This window comes from Pristis pectinata, chromosome 1 (assembly GCF_009764475.1).
Source record: "Pristis pectinata isolate sPriPec2 chromosome 1, sPriPec2.1.pri, whole genome shotgun sequence".
Classification (NCBI taxonomy): domain Eukaryota; kingdom Metazoa; phylum Chordata; class Chondrichthyes; order Rhinopristiformes; family Pristidae; genus Pristis; species Pristis pectinata.
Genome location: NC_067405.1, coordinates 70,025,278 through 70,045,560, shown reverse-complemented (window position 1 = coordinate 70,045,560; position 20,283 = coordinate 70,025,278). Strand labels below are relative to the sequence as shown.

General features: G+C 40.2%; 1 protein-coding gene across 1 annotated transcript in view; it reads right to left on the bottom strand.

The window, feature by feature from the left end:
• LOC127568815 (disco-interacting protein 2 homolog A-like) overlaps positions 1–20,283 on the bottom strand; it is a 202,336-nt gene that overhangs the window by 127,589 nt on the left and 54,464 nt on the right. The window contains 1 exon segment of the mRNA XM_052013011.1: positions 8,551–8,622. Within this exon segment, the coding sequence (XP_051868971.1) occupies positions 8,551–8,622 (72 nt within the window).

Here is a 20,283-nt window from a genome sequence, read left to right as displayed (position 1 = left end):
ACCAACTGAAATTCACTACATCTCTGGCACACCTTGAAATCTGGGTTAAAAAATTTCCTGTACAGTAGGGACGTGTTGTCTTTAGCCCACTAGCACCGCTTAACACACTTACAGCTAAGAAATCAAATTTACTGAGAACCTCATATTGCTATACTTTCACTGACCTGACTTTTCAATCATGGAATAGTTGTGATACCATGGTTATTGTGCTGAGGTGGTAAACCACATATGATGAACTGATAATTTTCATAAACAGCACCATTGAGAGCTAGGGATGTGCGAAACAAAATGGAAAGAATGCACAACAAATGAAAGTGAGGCATGTTTGCAACAGATTCAGTTTTCCTCCTGGCATCAGTCAGATAATATGCCAACATTTTCACTCTCCATCTAAATACATTTACATTTGTCAAAGGCTTCCAACGTCAGTGTTGTTCAAAGGCTCAATATTTCTACATAAAACTATTAGTGGTAAATTAGCATTATATCAGATTCATATGACACAGGCCCAAAATATTTTTTCACGAAATGCATTCTCAGTTAAGGACACAAAACACCAGTTGCTGATTCCCATTCTGTTCTTACCCAGTTATAATAAAAGTTCTCCTTCCAAATTCCCCTGTTGTCAAATGCCAACCTTGCAACTGACTGCATATGACTTCAGTAGTTTGGAATAACAATGACAAGAGGTGTACAATCCTTCATGTGATTGTCTGTTGCAAGGGTTCCTGTTACTAAGATAAAACAGACTGCAGATGCTGGAATCTGGAACAAAAAACAGAAGGCAGGAAGAACTCAGCAGATCATGGAGCATCTGTGAAGGCAAAAGATGCAAGTCAATGTCTCAGGACAAGACCCTGCATCAGGACTGATAGGAAGAAGAAAGATTGCCAGTATAGCAGGGGCGGGACAGAGACTGGTAGGTGATAGATGGAACCAGATGAGGGGGGAGGATGATAGGTAGTGGAGCCTGGTGGGAGAGGGAACTCAATAATTTGTGTGTTGAACTAAGTTGAGCATTGAATGAAAATTGGAAAGTGAGGTGCCTAAAATGCATAGTCTCATAGGTAGCATAAAATTAACTGAAGCATGCCAGAGGATATTAATTCTGTAACGATGCATCACTGAGATACAACATTCTATGCAATACTGTCATTGAACATTCACTAACTGAGGTTTAAAAACCCACAACATAGTTGGGTTCCAAAATAGCAAACAAACATCAAGACCATAAGACATAGGAGCAGAATTAGGCCTTCATGTCTGCTCTGCAAGCCAAAGGATGCTCTCTAATTTAACGAGTGAATTCAAATTTCTGGTTTCAGTATAATTTGTCAACATTTCTTTCATTTTTAAACATTTACCTGATTTGCACAAATTTTATCTGAGACTTACAGCAGGCAGAATTCTGGCAACATATGCAAGACCAAACTACATTGCTGTCATTAGTCGCAATGAAATTATATTCGGCATATTAAGGTCTAAAGTGTTTTAGTTTACATTCCGTGGGATAATCACGGTGCGCAAAACAATGAAAAATTTATGCAACATTAAATTTTAAATTTTTAAATTTTATTTACAGCGTGGTAACAGGCCCTTCCGGCCCAATGAGTCCACGCCGCCCATTTTTTTTAAACCCGTATTAACCTACCCGTACGCCTTTGGAATATGGGAGGAAACCGGAGCACCCGGAGGAAACCCACGCAGACACGGGAGAATGTACAAACTCCTTACAGACAGCGACAGGAATCGAACCCCAATCGCTGGCGCTGTAATAGCGTTGCGCTAACCGCTACGCTACCGTGCCAAGAAAAGAACCATTGTTCCATCCAGATACAACATGGCGTAATATATTTTAAATTGTGTCCACTGTTGAATGGACATTTAATATACATCAACCATATACAAAGTGTTGAGAAATTTTACAATGTAATCACTTAGGTCAATTCTCAAGTTATCAGCAGAAATCCTCATATTAGTCACATGAAGGCTTGGACAATTCGGATCACTCAAGTTATATGTATTCAATTGCAAAGGTGCCATTTGACCATGATAATAAAACTGGAAGGTTAGGTATGTGTCATGTACAGTCTGGTAATCAGCAGGAAATTAACTCTGGCAAAGTTATTTGACAAGGGATGATAATTGTGCAATGGCCAGCTGTCGGTGCACTTAGGTGCCAGAACATCAAGTAAAAATTGACCATTTAGCTAACCCATGATATGATTAGCTCAGGGTTCTAAAACAATAAATAGAAATGTCTATTTATATAAGAGTCAGCATTCTTGGCCATTACAGTCAGCAATGTCATAAGAGATAATGGTTGTGCTTTGGCATTCTCAGCTCTGGGAAAGGTCAATAAAAAGCAAGGCTATTTGGTCTCATTTGGAAAAATGCTACATTCTTATGAAGGTGGTCCTTTGTGAGTCAGATGTAGAGACTCCGTAATGAGTGAAATGTCTGAAAGTCATATTACAAAGGAGTCTGTTCAACCACCAGCATTCTTTCATGATCTCATCTAGATATGCAAACCTCACATAAAATCACCAGCGTTACAAAGCACCCTCAAGGAATGTGTATACTGCCATCTTCAAAAGACAATACTCTTTTGATAAGTTGCCTTTTGGTAATAATTTGGGTACTTCACACCACCTCTCATGATCCTTTCCATCAGTCTCCCTTAATTGCTTGTTAAAAGGGCTATTTTACACAACAAAACCTAAAAACAAGCCATTGGGGTGGAAATACTTGTGTTTAATTTACACAAATGCAGCACATATTCCTTAATAGAAGACTGACATTCACTTAATGAGCAAACAGGCAGTTTTGAACAATTATAAATCAAATCAGATTAAAGCAAATTTCCCTGTTAGTGAAACTTTCACCACTTTAGGTTTAGTCAGCAACCTCACAGATTATATTTTTGCATATATTTTAATTTTGAACAGAACAGGTAATTCTTTAAGTGACTAAGTCATCAGTATCTGTATCTGCAACCTGTTCCCATAATCACCACCCCCTCAAGCCAATGAAAACAAGGCTAGTGAGTATTATTTATCACTAATCCAAACACAAACACTCATGATGCAGTTACTTTGCAACACCCAAGGTGAATTTCAAATGCCCCGAGCACATTAAAACACAAATATGTGCCTTATAAATCACAAACATTTTCAGAACATTAGAAAATAAATGTTGTGTCTATACTATGCTGCAATAGGCAGATACAGACAATGGGCATCCTGATGTGCGCACAGACAATTAGCCAACAATAGAAACACACAATAATTATTTGAAACATATGAGCAAGCACACATACACAATTACCTAGGAAATACCTGATGATTGCTGACTGTGGACTTCCAACTTAGTTCTTGATTACTTGAGGAGAATGAATCCAAGTGAATGTCGTAAAAATAGTAACTATAAAATGGTGTCTATGAAGGGAACACCATTTTATCATAACTTTGCTACTAATGATTCTTTTGCAACAACATTTTTACACCTAGCTTTTTCCAGAGGCTATACGCTTTTTACAAATACTTCGTTAGCTTGCTTTTCCCCCCTCATGTAGTCTATTCAAATAGTTTTACTTTACTGTGCACCTGAACTAGTTTTCGACCACACAAGCTCAAAGATCCTGCACTCCAGTTTGACAGCCTCGTAATGAGCAACAAAACAGCATTCATGCTGCCCTTCCACCAAGCAAGTACCTCGGCAGAATTACAAAATCCACCAGCAAAGACCATTGCCACATCAAGTTAAAAGAGGATAGAATAAAATCTCCAGATTGGTCAAAAATTAAGATCATGGGAAAAAAATTGCATGGATGAAAAAAATAATATAAAAACACAAAATTAACCAGTAAAAAGTTATTACCATCACAGTTCCCTGTAAAGTTATTGTAAGATCTTCTATATGTTTAAAAATCAAAAGTCAGCCTGTCAAAGAGATTCTATGAGTATAAAGGTAACAAGAATGCTTTCATATTAACATTTACTAATTTCACAAAATGTTCAGCAGTATTTTATGGTTTACTGCTGATTTTTAAATAATATTTTTGGGGAAATATACAACTTTAATGTTCTGCAAAGAGTTTTTAAAATATGCAGTGCTTCTGTTAATCGTTTGTTTACTATATAATTCATCTTTTTGCCACAGCTCAAGAAATTTTAACTTTTCAGCAAAGCATGGTTTAATAATTCAACTGTTTGGCTACTTAAATTCTTTACTTTGATGAGCAAAATATGTATTGGTGGAGAAAGGCCTATATGCCAAAAGTGCCAATGATTTTGTAGAGGTCCATACTTCACAATCTTTTATGAGGCACTCCTTGCTCTAGTGGAGCTCCTTAAAATTAGGTAACTGTGCAGAACAAGTAGTTGACAATCATAGTGCATGACACATTACACAAATGATGGGAGGTGTGGTAAAAAAATTCTGTAGCAGGAATTTAAGAACGCAGAAGCGGCTATTTCCATGTCCTGGTGCACACATTCAATAACAGGAACCAGTAGCTGTTAATGATAAACCTGATAAAAGCCTTTAAGCTACCATTTGTGTTTATATCATTGTTGCCCAAAATGGTAGCCACATTGGTTTAATTATGAATATAGATGTCTTTAATTACATTTTTTGATTAACAAATAAACAAAGACTTATCAGTGTGTAGTCTCAAATGACTGTATACTTGGTTACCTTTCAATGAATATCCACTAAAGTGGTGATTAAAACATGTTCAAAATGCCCTGCATCAGCATTATGGAATCATTTAACAGAGTAAGGAACTGTCATCATAGTCAAACCAACCAGACAGATTAACCACTCCAGGCTATAAAGACACAACCCTAATCAATAATGAACAGCTTCAACAGAACATATCAAGACAAAGGATAAGCTGCACTCTGCAAAATTCTGAATGGTTACACAAGGTTATTCTGGGGCACCTTGTTACACAGGTCAACATTTTTGGCAATCACTAATAACATTTCTTTCATCAGGAAATAACACAGCTCTGCAAACTGATAAAGAACAGAGGATTTGCCAAGCATCCTCCCGCTGCGGAACTAACAGGAATCTGTAAATTAGGAAAACCAGGCCACTGAGGCAAGCCCCACAAAGAGCAAATGATAAAAGCTTATCAGGAAGATCTATAAACAGGCTGCAGCCACCATTTCCTGGTCAGATGCAAGTGGCTGGGTGGCACAAGGAAACAAGCACAGCAAATATGCCCTTTTAAAGGAAAAAGTGTATTTTTATGGATAAATGAAGATCAGCTAATTAGAGGTCAAACGTAGCCTCCAGGATACTCATACAAGAATGAACAGTATCAGAAGCCATTAACAGCTGAGGAACAACTGAGCCTCAACAGTCATCTTACCCACTAGACAGTTGAATGGGACTGGAAGTGAACAACAGAAGCCTCACTGACCAAGCTACACCCCATACTATATGAACTCTCAATCCATGTGATCTCATGGACTAGATTCAAATCATCTAAAAGGGTCACCAGAATGCTTTATTCCCCTTATTCACTATGGTAAATGAAGGAGAATGTGAAGTGTTCAGTAATAATATTATAGGCGTCAGGATACTGGGCAAAGTTGATAGATAAGCTGAAAAACACGATGATGCTGGAGGAACTCAGGCCAGGCAGCATCCATGGAGAAAAGCAGGCGGTCAACGTTTTGGGTCAGGACCCTTCTTCAGGCCTGCTGAGTTCCTCCAGCATCATTAGTGTTTTTCATCTAGATTCCAGCATCTGCAGTCCTTTGTTTCTCTTGATAGATAAGCTGGTCCTTTCTCATGAATCTGTTTCATAAGAAAGAAAACCTGCATATACATGGGGAGTACCTTAAGGAAACACATCTGTCTTCCAAAGAAAACTCATCTATATGACAACCTGTATGCTCTAGAAATCTGAATTTGCCCAGTTTTGAAGAACCAGGCAGATTTTTTTAACATTTTATTTACAGTGTGGTAACAGGCCCTTCCGGCCCAACAAGTCCGTGCCACCCATCTTAAACCCAAATTAACCTGCCCGTATGTCTTTGGAATATGGGAGGAAACTGGAGCACCCGGAGGAAACCCACGCAGACACGGGAGAACGTACAAACTCCTTACAGTCAGCGACGGGAATCAAACCCCGATCACTGGCGCTGTAATAGCATCGCACTAACCGCTACGCTACCATGCTGCCCTCAATTCCAAACAAACAAAAACAGATTTCTCTCCACTCCCCACCCCCCTCCTACCACCCGCTGGCCACTGTGGAACTATTAGCATTATGATACTCTCCAGCATTCTAATCTTGTGGATGATCTTCAGTGTAGAACAAACAATTCAAATACACAGATAAATAAAACACATTTCAAAACTTTCTAACTCAAGGGAACAGAAATCTCTTAAAATCTATACTGGCTTGTACAGTCTTTGATTTTTAAAGATCTCATGGTAACCTAGCTCTTTCACAAGACAGTATGATTTCATCACAGCTCAAAGTACTGAAATAATCTCTATACCTCCTCAACACTTTACAGAGACAAGGAGTGTTTAGCTAAGAATTATGACAAAGGGGTCTGAATTAAGTCATTGAGCTATTTCCAGCACTAGGTCTAGATTCATTAATTTAAGAGAATTCAAGAGCTTTAGCGTAACACAGTTAAAGGTACAGCTACCAGTTATTAGATGCAGAAAATGCACAAAAAGTCATACAAGGGAGAATGCAGAGTTCTTTGAGGGTTAGGGGTGAAGTTTTACAGATAGAGGGTCAACCCTAACTGAACATGAGAACAGGAATTTTAAAATCTTTGAGTTGGTGGACTGTAAATCAATATATGCTAGTTAGCATGAGTGATGGATAAATGCATGTGGATACAGGAAAGAGTTCTGGATGAGCTCATGTTCATCTAACTAAATGAGCACAGAATAGTTGAGAATAGCATTAACAGTATATTCATGACAACATTGGCAGCAAATGGGTGAAGCAGAGGTGCAGAAAAGTAGCATCACAGAGCTGGAATGATAAAGAGAATGGGGTTGCAAGCACAGTTGAGGATGAAATTAAACACCAAGATTAGGAATTGCCTAATCCCAGTCAGCAACAGTTAGGGAGGGAAAGGAGTTTGTGGCAGAAAGTGAAGACAACACTTGGGTATTGCAAAGTTTAAATTGGAAGTCGTTCTCAGACTGTTAGTCAGACTGTTGAGAACACAGAGCAATGGAGCAGTCAGAAGAGGTGGAGGACTGCGCTGGGGATGAGACGGTCACCCACCTCTTTGCGGGCTGTGGGTTTGCAAGGAGGGTGCGGCGAAAGATGCCAGGGTCCTTGTCACGGTTCATCCCCAGCAGCTGCGTAACAGAGGATTCTCTGATCTACGGGCTGTTCCCAGGGACACACACAGAGACGGACATCAACTGCTGCTAGAAGGTCATCAACTCGGTGAAAGATGCCCTTTGGTCTGCCCAAAACTTGTTGGTCTTCCAGCACTGCAAGATGTCCATAGAGAAATGCTGCCGACTGGCACATTCCAGGCTGCAGGAGTATGTGCTGAGGGATGCACTGAAGCTGGATGCAGCCAACGCAAGAGCTCGGTGGGGAAGGATTACAGTTTAGGGTTCTTCTGCCACTGGAGAGGGAGGGGCGGGGTCAGTCGAGAAAGCCCCTTAAATATTGTAAATACGGGATTGGGGTATCACCCCATGGAGCCACATGAGTGGCATCAGTGCTGTGTTTTTTTATATATAAAAAGTTAACACTAATGATTGATCTGTACAAGAACGTAAAGGCTTGCACTGTTTTATTATTGTATATAGTTTGTCTTTTATTATGAATAAAGTTTATTTTGGGTTAAAAAAGTCAGGAGAGGTGGTTCATCACTGGGCCCTTGACTTTGCTTAAGGGCACGTAGATGTGATAAGGTTCTTGGGAATGGACCATTCTAGGCAATCTCAGGCTACATCTGGACAGGTATGTAGAACGAGGCATAGGCAATCCTATTAAATTGGATAATAGACAAGACACTAGATGAAGTTAATCATAAAAGCTACAGATAAGTTGAGTAGTACGAGAAATGACAGTGCATCACAGTTGCAATGATTAGGGACGGTTCAGTGCTGTGGCACAGACAAAAATCTGATTGGAGAGTTGAGGGAAAGATGTGCATGGATTTGGAAGGTAACAGATTCAACAATATATGAAGATTAGATACAAGATTAATACCTTTTAAAAAAAACATAGTGGCACTTCTGAAGGAGAGTGGGTGAATTTGAAAGCAAAGGGAACCGTTTACAACAAAAGCAGGTGCAAGGACCAGAAGACTGTATATTCAACAGTTTAATTAAAATATGATGAAGATAACAAAGATGCAGCTCATGGACATGATGAGCGTAGAGGGCAACATGGCTTTTAAACAGAGAAATTCCATCAAGTGAGATGTTTGTGATGGGGAGAGGTGTAGCACAGGTAGCTGAATAGACTGTCACAATCCGAGTGACAAAGACCATCGCATTCCTTTTAGTCTGCTATTTTGTTAATCATTTACACCTTACCTACAGTCTGTGGTATGTATGGAGCCAGCAGTTTGGCCTTTTTCTTTTCATAGCCCTTTTGAGTGATATCACCTGAATGGAAAGAAACAAAACACAGTCTGAATCTCTCATTATTGAGCAAATGGTCTACACAATACCAAGACAATGCTTTTCCAAACCTATTCTCGGTTGTTATGCAGTAACAAAGCTGACAAATAAATGATGAAACAATATTCAGGGATTTATGCTGTCGAATTAAAAAGAAACTTAACATTCCCAGGCATGAGCAAACAATTTTGTCCATGAAATTTTGTCACAGAAAATAATTCAACTAATGGCCCATGTTGATGATTTGCCACGTCACTTTGAGGGTCAACATCTCATAACTTATTTAACAAAGCCATTGGAATTGGGGTTTGGAGAGGGCTGGAAGGTGCAATGAGCTCAAGTTATTTTTTAAATTTCTCACTGATCTGGCCCTCAACTGATCTGGCCCTCAAGTTCATGTCAAAATAATAGGATGCAAAGGTGTCTTCTCTTCCAGTTGTCAGAAAATGAGATGAAATAGACTACAACCCAGAGATGACAATACATGAACAAATGTATAAGTTATTGGATATCAATGGACATCAAGGACAAAAATTATGGGATATGGAGACACTGGTGCAAAACATGATGCCTCTTCTAACTTTCCAGTTCTTTTACTAAAGCCACAGCATTGAGGCAGTGAATATCCATTCTACACTTCACAACACAATATCCTGGGCTCAAAGCATACAAATTGATCTTGGGTTCCTAATAACGTATGACTATTTCAGTTTTTTGAAACCAAAATTCACACAGAAATATTTAAAGGACTGAACTCTTAAATGGTTAGCATTTGAAGAATAAAGAAAGTTTATTTTTCTTTTAATACATCCACAGCAATACATTGGCTGTTATCTTTGCACTGTTAACCAAACCTCTTAATAAAACAATTAAGTTAGCTGCACATACTGAAAAAAATACAAAATAAGTCTCAACATACTCAAGAGATTCAAAGTGGGAGCATTTAATCTATTTTTAATTTGTATTTGCACGTACACAGGAGATCTCGGGCTATATATGGACAGGTATCAAGCCAAGCAAAGGCAATCCATTAAACTAGATCACAGATGAGAAACAATGAAGGATGATGAGGTTCTTAACCAAAAAAAATTGCAGACAGGTTGCATAGTATGAGAAAGGACAATGCACCACAGTCACATCAAGTAACCAAATGAAACTTCTCAGCAGAGACATTCACCAAACAAAAAGATAAAACTACTTTGTCCTCCTTCTCTCCCATACAATAACCATATATTCCTAGATAAATTGCATGTGTCAGTGTTAGCATCACCGCATAAAAGATAGACTAAAAATCACTAGAGCAGCTTCACATCATCAGCTTGTCAACCCAACACTTTTCCTGCCACAGTAAATGAAGTAAATACAATTTTACCACACAAATAAAACATCCATCAAGGGGTACTAAATTAACCACATTAATCTCACAGGCTCTTTTTACAGGGGAGCAATTTTCACAGAAGTCCTGTAAACCTAATCTACATTCTTTAATAGCATACATCTACAATCTCAGGTATCAAAAAAGATCACAAGGCACTTCAAATAATAAGGACAAATGTTGATACCATAGCTAAGGCATTTACTTTATCTGCAACTTCCAGTAACTTTGCAAGGAAAACCTGTTTCTGCCTTGATCAGAAATAGGTTTTCCTTGCAAAGTTACTGGAAGTTGCAGAAAAAGTAAATACCTTAGCTATAATGGATTTATATTTAGTCAGCACACCTGATAGGTATATTTTGATACTGATGATATTGATCAGCTAGTAAGGAGGCCAGAGCAATGGCTAATGGAGTTTAATCATGATAGATGCAGGGTGATGCACTTTGGGAGGACTAATAATGGTAGGACATGCACAATGAATGGCAAGGTCCAAGGAAATATTGAGGGACCTTAATGTACAAGTCCAGGGATGCTCAAAGGTGGCGGCATTGGTAGATACAGTCATGAAGACATATGGAATACTTCATTGTAAGCACAAGGAGGTTATGGTATGACTTTATAAGCCATGTTCTGCTTCTAACACTGTAGGAAGGATGTGATTGCACTGGAGTGCAGAGGGGATTCACCAGAATGAGGCTTGGAATGGAGAGTTATGAGGAGAATGGATAGGCTGGGTTTGTTTTCTTTGGAGCACAGGAGGCCAAGGAGGGGGATATGAGAACCATAGATAGGGGAGACAGTAGGAAACATTTTCCCCATAGCAGAAATATCTAAAGCTAGACAGTATAGGTTTAGGGTAAATGATAAGTTTAAAGGAGATCCAAGGAAGAGATTTTTCACCCAGAGGGTGGTTGGAATCTGGAGTGTACTGCCTGAGGGTGGAGGCAGGTACTCTCACAACATTCTGGTAGTATCTAGATGAACACAAATGAAGTTCTGATGAAAGGTCCTGGACCTGAAACCTTAACTGTTTCTCTTTCCATAGATGCTGCCTGACCTACTGAGTGTTTCTTGCATTTTGTTTTTATTTCAGATTCCTGGCATCTGCAGGATTTTTATCTTGACACACTTGAATTACCAAGAAAGCTATGGACCATTGGAAGAATAAGTCAAAAAAAGGACTATGCCACTGAGCCCTCAGGTATCTCTGTTGGAATAAGATTGATCCCATGGAACTATCACCAATTGCAGCACATCATCTATCTCCAGTTTCTGGCTAATAGTTATCCCTCAATCAAAACCTTTGGGGAGATTATTTGGTTATCACATCCTTTTATTACTACAGTACTTACATCTGAAAAGCAATTATTTAGATGTAAAGTGCTTTAGCAGGTTATGGTGGTGGTAAAAGAATATTTCTACATTTTTTCCTCAGATTTTAATTTAACCCATTTGATAAGACAGTAGAGTAAAATATGGATACATCAAAACCAATCATTTGTCTTAAAAGTTTTTGCAATTTTAGAATTATGAAGTAGGACATCAAAATACATAGTCAGCAGGGAACTAAAATGAGGTCTGTGAAGAAAAAAGGCAGGAAAAAAAAATGTAAGTACTCCAACTGAGCCAATGAAAAACTAGACAAAAGTAGAAATCTAAAAGCCTCACAGTATAAATCTCCAAATGCAGAGTTCATTGCCAGTGTAAAGGAAAGACAGAATATGAAATAAACAGACCCTAAGGTGCAATCAAATGGCCAGCTTCAAAAATAGCCACCTCATCAAAAAATGGAAACAATTTCAACAATTCAACAGCAGATTTGCAGTTATTTTAATAATTGAGACCACATAAATGCAACTTAAACATTTCAGGTATTTTGTGGTACCATCATGCAGGGTTGCTATATTTAGTTGTCAAGACTTACAAGAAACACAAGAAATATTTGCAAACTGAACCTTAAAAAAATTGAACTAAATGGTGGCATATCAAATGTATTTTGCATTGCTTTCCATAAAGTAACATAATAATAGGTAGGGTAAAAAACTATATTTTCAAACTATTGTTGTTGGACACAAAAGGCAGTTTTCCATACCTGACAAATGCCTCTGGAAAATCAGTGTAGCTCACAAATCTCCATATGCCGATCCTTGCAGAATGTGGGTTATATTTTAAAGGTAATTTTGGTAACCGATTACAATTTCCAACCTATCCATACAGACTAATTTGCCATTGAAAAAGTCTTCGCCATGTAGAAATTTGAATGCTCTCCAGGCTTTTCATAATCAAGGTTAAAAATAAAGCACCAAGGCCAAGACTACAACACAGTAAGAAAGGGAAAAAATGAAAACAACAATGAGGAAATTACTGTGTCAGAGACAGAGTAGAAGACAAGTGGCTTCGATGTGCAGCTCTGGCCAATCAATCCTTTCAGTCCGAGTCAGGCAATACAGAGTGAAGCCCCTTTGTTTCCTGTTTCAAAGGCTCAGAGACTGAATGTATGCCTCAGAATGATTCCCTAAAGACAAAGCACCAAGACCCTCTGTGATCAGACTATCATCCAGGCATTTTTCAAATCCCACTACCCATCCCCCACACCACCCTCCGCCCAAAACTGATCTCAGCCCCCAGGCACATCTGGTACACTTGGAAGGCAGCTGTCGACCCTCAGCTCTGGCAGCTTTCTCAAAGTCTATCGTAATGTGACAAGGCAGTTTGATGCAGCTACTTCTTGGGCCTAGCTGAGGACATTGCTGAATGAAGTAAGGAAAACAGCTGAGCAAGAAGGCTGATAATACGAGTGAGCACTAGGTCATTATTTTATCATCCAAAGCCTCCTGGCATGTTGAATATTCATTAATTGCTGAATTACATTTCAATCAGCACTGGGATAACCTTTTATTCATTGAGAAATATTTAATTTGCTTAAAATAGTTTAACTTTCAAAGTCCCAACTCAAGGATAGCAGGGCCAAACTTCTCAATACAGACCTCAGCATCCTTTCTTCCCCCAGCCCTACCCTGTATTATTTAAACTTCCATCCACATGATGTTGCCTGGAATTTCAGCTATGAGGAGAGAATGGATAGGCTGGACTTGTTTTCCTTGAAGAAGAGAAGGCTGTGTGGAGTGGGGGGATCCGACTGAGATATACAAAATTATAAGGGGTGTGAATAGGGTAAATTGTGAGAAACCTTCCCCTCCTACGAGAGGCATTTATAACTAAGGCCTAGATTTAAGGGAAGAGTAGGAGATTTAGAGGGAATGTGAAGGATTTTTTCCACCCAGAGGATGGTTAAAATCTAAAAATCTCACAACATTAGTAGCATGTACATGAGCACTTGAAACGCCGTGGCATAAAAGGCTACAGGTCACGTGGTAGAAAAAGAGTTTGTATAGAGAGGTTCTTGATGTTTGGAATGGGCAGCAGGCCAAAAACCCCATTTCTGCACTGTATGACTATGAGGTGCAGAACCATTAAGTTCGCAGCTCAGAAAGACCAATCTATTGCCACTAATACCTGATGTTTCATGCTTTTTACATCTTACTAAAACTGGCTTACAACTCATCGGGCTTTAATAACTTTAAAAAAAATTATTGCTCAGGAGATTCACAGAGAGAACAAAATAACTAACTATCCAGTTATAAAGTCAGATACACCACAGAAACAGGCTCTTTGGACCATCAAGTCCACACCAACAATCAATCACCCATTTTACACTAACGTTATATTACTTCCATTTTACTTTTATTTTTGAGATATAGAAACCAAAATATTTGTTGTGTGTTATATATTGATCTATTTTATGTTAAGTTAACTTAGAAAACATTGTTAAAACAGTTATTAACATTCAAATTTTTGTCTTTTTGATCTACTGTTTCAATTGTAAACTTCTCTTCAGGGGACCATGCCCATTCCACCTCATCACTGTCAGCGTATCTGTCCTGCATTGTTAAAGGACACACTCAAAGATGGTGATATATTCTGGGCTAATGACTGATACGATTCCAAAAAACATTACCCTACCATATCAGAGGTAGATAAAACCAGAAGACATAGGTTTAGGATTAGGTGGAAGAGATTGACGGGATACAAGAGGGACTTTCTTCACCCAGAGAGTGGTGAGTACCTGGAATGCACTGCTCGAGAGATGGCTGAAGCTGGGTCTCTGACAGCATTTACATGTCTAGATGAATACTTGAATCATTTTAGGCATTGAGGCCTATGGAGCAAGGGCTGGGTGATGGGATTAATACAGAAAGGTGCCCTCTGGTGAGCTTGAACGAGATGCAAAAAACAAATGGCTGGAGGAATTCAGCAGGTCAGGCGGCATCTACGGGGGTGAGGGGGTGGGGCTGCAGGAATAGTCAACGTTTCAAGTAGAGGTGCTGCATCAGCACTGAGAGTGTAAGGGAGGGTAGCCATTAAAAAGAGGTGAGGAGGAGGGGTGAGACAGGAGATGGTAGATGATAGGTGGAAACAGATGGAGCCAGTGGGAGGAGAGGGGGAAGGTAGAGACAGAGGCTGAAAGGTGATGTGGAACCAGACAAGGAAGTGATGCTGGAGATATAGAGCCAAGTTGGGGAAGGGGATAGAAAAGTCAAGCCAAAGGAGAAGAAACCCAGGTGGATAGATGTGTGGGTGATGGGCAAATGGAACTAGGTGTGCGGTAGGGTGACAAATCAATCATGGGGGGGCGGGGGGGGGAAATGAAAATGAAAAGGGTGAACAAAAGAAGAAGAGAATCTAGGTGGACTGATAGGAGTGGGAAAGAAACAAAGGGTGTAGATTACCTGAAATTAGAAAATTGAATGGTCATACCACTGGGCTGTAGACTACCCAAGTAGAAAATGAGGTATTGCTCTAGCTTGCAGTTGGCCTCACCATGGAAGGTCAAGGTCACATGCACACTTAAGAGTGAAGGAATTATGCAAATTGCTCAGAATAGCACAAAACTTGTTCACACAAAACATTCTCAAGTAGTGGTTCCCAACCTTTCTGCAAGCCCCATTTAGCAAAACATGCAGTCTTAATATAAATGTCTCATGCCACAGGCCACTCCCTTTTAAGCAGGTGAAGCCGTCTTGGCAATTCCCAGGGACAGCAAGAAGCCCTTTGGCCAAGGCAACTATCAGGTGAAAAAAAATGTTTTTGGAACCTTCCTACTAAATTACCTTAATTTTTTTAAAATCCTGTTGGACCCCTATCAATCTTCGCATATCCTGAGTGTGTCATGCATCCCAGGTAGGGAGCTAATGTTCTAAAAGTAACATAAGCTTACATAATATCTTAAACCACATTTAATCTGTTGGAAGTTCAGATAAGCACAATACTTAAATCAACTGTAATCAGTCATTTAAAAACTTATTACAGCAATCAGCAACTTTGTTAACCAGAATCCAAAATGAGTACCATCATCTCAGGAGCAGACTCTATGGGGCAATGAAAGAAAAACAAGCAAAATTAATGTAATTTTTCTAATGTAGGAATATATCACAAGGACAGAGCAATACAAAAAATGATGCCAAGTCAAAGGACAGAGTAGTACAGAGGCCTAAAGACCTAATCAGAGTGGAGGGTTTTAAGGAAGATCTTAAAAGGAAACTGGGGGGCAGACAAATCCAGGGAGGGATTCAGAGCTTAGGAGCTGGAAAACTAAAGCCTTAGTCACCAATAGTGGATCTAGAAATTGAAGCATGCACAGAAGTACAAACTAAGAAGTATGTAAAATCAGAGTTATACAGCATGGAAACAGGTCCTTTGGCCTAACTTATCCATGCCAGCCGAGGTGCCTTCCTGAGCTAGTCCCATTTGCCTGCATTTGGCCCATATCCTTCTAAATATTTGCTATCCATGAACCTGTCCAAATGTCTTTTTAATGTTGTAATTGTACCTGTTTATACCACTTCCTCTAGGAACTTATTCCACATACCCACCACACATCCTTGAAAGATTCTTGGGACAAAGGGGCTTTGAGATAGGGAGCAGTGATTCACATGAAGGATGGGACACGGAAATAATAACTTTAAAATTGATCTGTTGTGGGGGTTGGAGGTATCAGATAGGTGCATTGGGCATGCAGCATATTTGGGATTATGGAACAAACTGGATGAGCAAGGACACAGCAAATGGACAATGGGAGCCCAGACAGGAGAGGGCCAGGATAATCCCATCTAGATAACAAAATCATAATGAGGGTTCAACAGTTTAAAAACTGAGATGGTCTCAGATGTCATGCAAGGAAGATTTGTCCCATGATCAGAAACATTTACAAATAGCTCAAAAGGAACAAAATATATTTTTTAAGAAAGCTAATTACCCACATTATATAGTATTTTTTAAAAATTACTTTACAAGAAAAAAAATCCAACTGCTTAATAGCACTTATTCTTTCAATTTAGCTGAGGGACCCTGATCAAATAAAGGAGATCACACAACATATGCCAGCTACGGGTGGCACAAAGCTAAGAGTATACCGAGAGTATCAGACCCCTTCAGGTCAGCACGGCTGAGTTATACCCCTGGGCTAAAGAGCTGGATCCAGGAGCACAGCAGAAATCAGATGCACAAGTGTTTTATGTTTAATGTTCCAATGCACAAGTGACCCCTATGCCCACGAAGAGCACCCTGTAAGCAGATAATGACTGAATTGCCAGTAAGAATACATTTTAGCCCACTGATCAAGATATTGTTTGGATGTTAGGAAACTCTGCTCAACCAAGGCCATGTCATCTGGTTCACTATGGGTTTAAAATCAGTAACAAGGCAAAGTTCTGGCAGGAGACAGACAATGGCTTTCATGTTCCTCAGACCCAACTAAGGAAATTACAATGCATTGACAACATTATTGAGAATGTATAAGATTTGTCTAATGCAGGGGAGCGTACTAGACAACAATCTCTTTAAAGTGACAGTCTTTAAAGACAATCTCAGCTCTCATTCTTCAACTGCAGGAAATGCATGCATCTGCAGTATGCATAATTTCAAAGTTATCCAACAGAAACTTGCTTGCCTATAGAAAAAAATTACATTAAAAAAAATCAGAAATGCATTCAACCACAAACTAACCACAACAAGTATTTATGATTCCCCCCAAAAAATTCCAGTGCAAAGCATGTTCTGCTCATAAAATTAAAAACTTTGACCTAAATACATTAATGTTGAGTCTCACATTATGTGTTCAAAGCCACAATTATTGGCATTAACCAAGTGTTAAAGAAACTTTACTGCAGACATCATTACTTTCCACCCATGTACTCAGGTTTTTAACCAAAATTCCATTCCAATGGCAAAATCTACTGGTGAAAATCCCCACCAAACTTAGTGACAAGTAGAGACGCGTTCCCAGCTCAAACCGGTACGGACACAATGACAACAATTCATCAAAATGCCACCAACTTATGGAAGATTCATTGGTAAATTACAGCTTCAAAGTTCAATCCCTTTCTACCCTCCCCTTTACAGCAATTTCCATGTCAATCAATGAGAGTCTGAGATACCTTATAGTTCCCAAAAGGGAAAGAAATAAAAGGCACAAAACAACTGTAAATACTGATTGTAGTATTGCATATACATTTTTATTTCATCATTTTTTTGGAATATGGGATTCTCTGGCATTTAGTCCAGATTCAGTGGTAAGTCACTTACTTGAACCACCATAGTCTTTCAGGTGGATGTGTGTCACCTGTGCTATTGGACAGAAGTTTCAATGATCTAGACCCAGAGACAATAAAAGCACGGCAATTGGTTTCTAAGACTGGATTGTGTGCAGTTTGGGAGGAAAGCCTTCATGTGGTAGTGGCCCCATATATCTCCTGCCAATCCTTCTTAGTAGCAGAGGTTACAGGTTTGGGGAAAGCTGCAAGAGTAGCCTTGGCAAGTAACTGCAGTACATTCTGCAGATAACAAGAATTGCAGCCTAAGGGCAGTGATGGATAGGGTGCCAACTGGGCAGGCAGTTTTATTTTTCTAGATATTGTCAAGCTTCTCAAGTGTTTTGGAGCTGCGCTCATCCGGGCAAGTGGAGTATTGCATCAATAACCACATACAATGAGCAAAAAGTGGAAGTATGAAAGCAGAGAACCTCATGGATCTTTTCTAAAAAGTCAACTCCCATTTAATTTTCCTCCATCACTTTTCAACATCCAGTCTGACTGGGCAAGCATCAGATACTTCACATATCTAACTAGCTATGCCAGTTCAGAAAAAACTACAAATAATGAGAATACAAGAGACAGGGAGTGATGACTGGGTAATTTACTGGTCTAGAAAGCTTCTGCACATGGCTTTAAGTGACAGATTGAATGAATGTGCATAATTAAAGTGAAATTGACTATTTTTCCAAAGAAATCCCCTGGTTTTATTGGAAAGTGTCTCTGTGTTGTCTGATGCTCATTAAGTATGCATTTTTTTTCCTAAATAAATTGTTTGCTTCCACAGAGCAGTTTGCTGCGAGTCAAATGTTCCAGACACTAACTGGTTGGCTTACATGACTTTGTCGGAAATCTGCTTTAGGGGAAAATGAGTGATCAAGGAACTAGAAGAATAAAGCTCTCCAAGGGAAGTAGGACTAATTGGAAATACACAAAAAGCATTACAATAATGCAATACACACAAAATGCTGGAGGAACTCAGCAGGTCAGGCAGCATCTATAGAGGGAAATAAACAGTAGACGTTTCGGGTGGAGACCCTTCATCAGGACTGGAAAGGAAGAGGGCAGAAGCCAGAATAAAAAGATAGGGAGAGGGGGAGGGAATGAAAGGGAATGATGCAAGGAGCTATGAGGTGATGGAGAAGGAGGAGTCTGATAGGGAGAGGACAGTAGACCATGGAATGTGGGCCTTCCATTCCTTGACATCCGAGATATCCTCTTTTTTCAGTAAACAGGATTTCCTTTCCACCACTATCAATGCAGCCCTCATCTGCATTTCCTCCATTTCCCATATGTCTGCCCTCACTCCATCCCCCGACATAACAGGGGCAAGGTTCCCCTTGTCCTCATCTACCACCCTATGAGCCTCCGCATCCAAAACGTTCTCTGCAACTTCCGCCATCTCCAACAGGATCCCACCACCAGGCACATCTTCCTCCTTTCTCCCCCCACCCCCCCCCACCACCTCGCTTTCCTTTGGGATTGCACTCTCTCTGTGACTCCCTCTTTCCCTCGTCCCTCCCCACCAATCACCCTCCTGACACTTATCCCTGCAACCGTGCAAAGTGCTACACCTGTCCCTACACCATTCCCTTCACAACTATTCAGGGCCCTAGATAGTACTTCCAGCAGAGGCAGTGCTTCACCCATGAATGGGAGGGTGTCATTTATTGTATCCGATGCTCCCAGTGCGGCCTCCTCTACACTGGTGAGACCAGATGCAGACTGGGTGACCGCTTCGTCGAGCACCTTTGCTCTATCCACCGCAACAGCCAGAATCTCCTGGTGGCCAGTCACTTCAATTCCACTTCCCATTCCCATACTGACATGTCGATTCACGGCCTCCTCAACTGCCACTTTGAGGCCAGATGCAGGTTGGAGGAGGAACACCTCATATTCAGTCTTGGTAGTCTCCAACTCAACAGCATCAACATCAATTTCTCTAACTTCCGGTAACCCCCTTTGTCTTGCCTCATTCCTGTGGTCCCTTCACCACTTTTCTTTCCCCTCCCTCATGTCACGATCTGCCCATTACCTCCCTCTGGTTCCCCATCTCCTTTCCTTTATTCCATGGTCTACTGTCCTCTCCTATCGGATTCCTTGTTCTCTAGCCCTTTGTCTCTTCCACGTATCTCCTCCTAGCTTCTCACATCATTCCCTTTCATCCCCCCTGAAATATTTACTGTTTATTTGAAAGGGCAAGCTTAAGTGTTCCACATTGGCAGAAGCCTGGCAAACTGAGCATTATTGTAATGAGGAAGACACAAGAGATCCTGCAGATGCTGGAATCTGGAGCAATACACAAAATGCTGGAGGAACTCAGTGGGTCAGGCAGCATCCATGGAGGGAAATAAACAGTCGACGCTTCCTACCCACCTACCTTCCCCCCTCACCTGGACTCACCTATTACCTGCCAGCTTGTGCTCCTCCCCCCACCTCTCTTTTCTGGCTTCTGCCCTCTTGAAGTGTCTGATGAAGGGTCTCAACCCGAAGCGTCGACTGTTTATTTCCCTCCATGGATGCTGCCTGACCCACTGAGTTCCTCCAGCATTTTGTGTATTGCTCCAGATTCCAGCATCTGCAGGATCTCTTGTGTCTTCCTCATTACAATAATGCTCA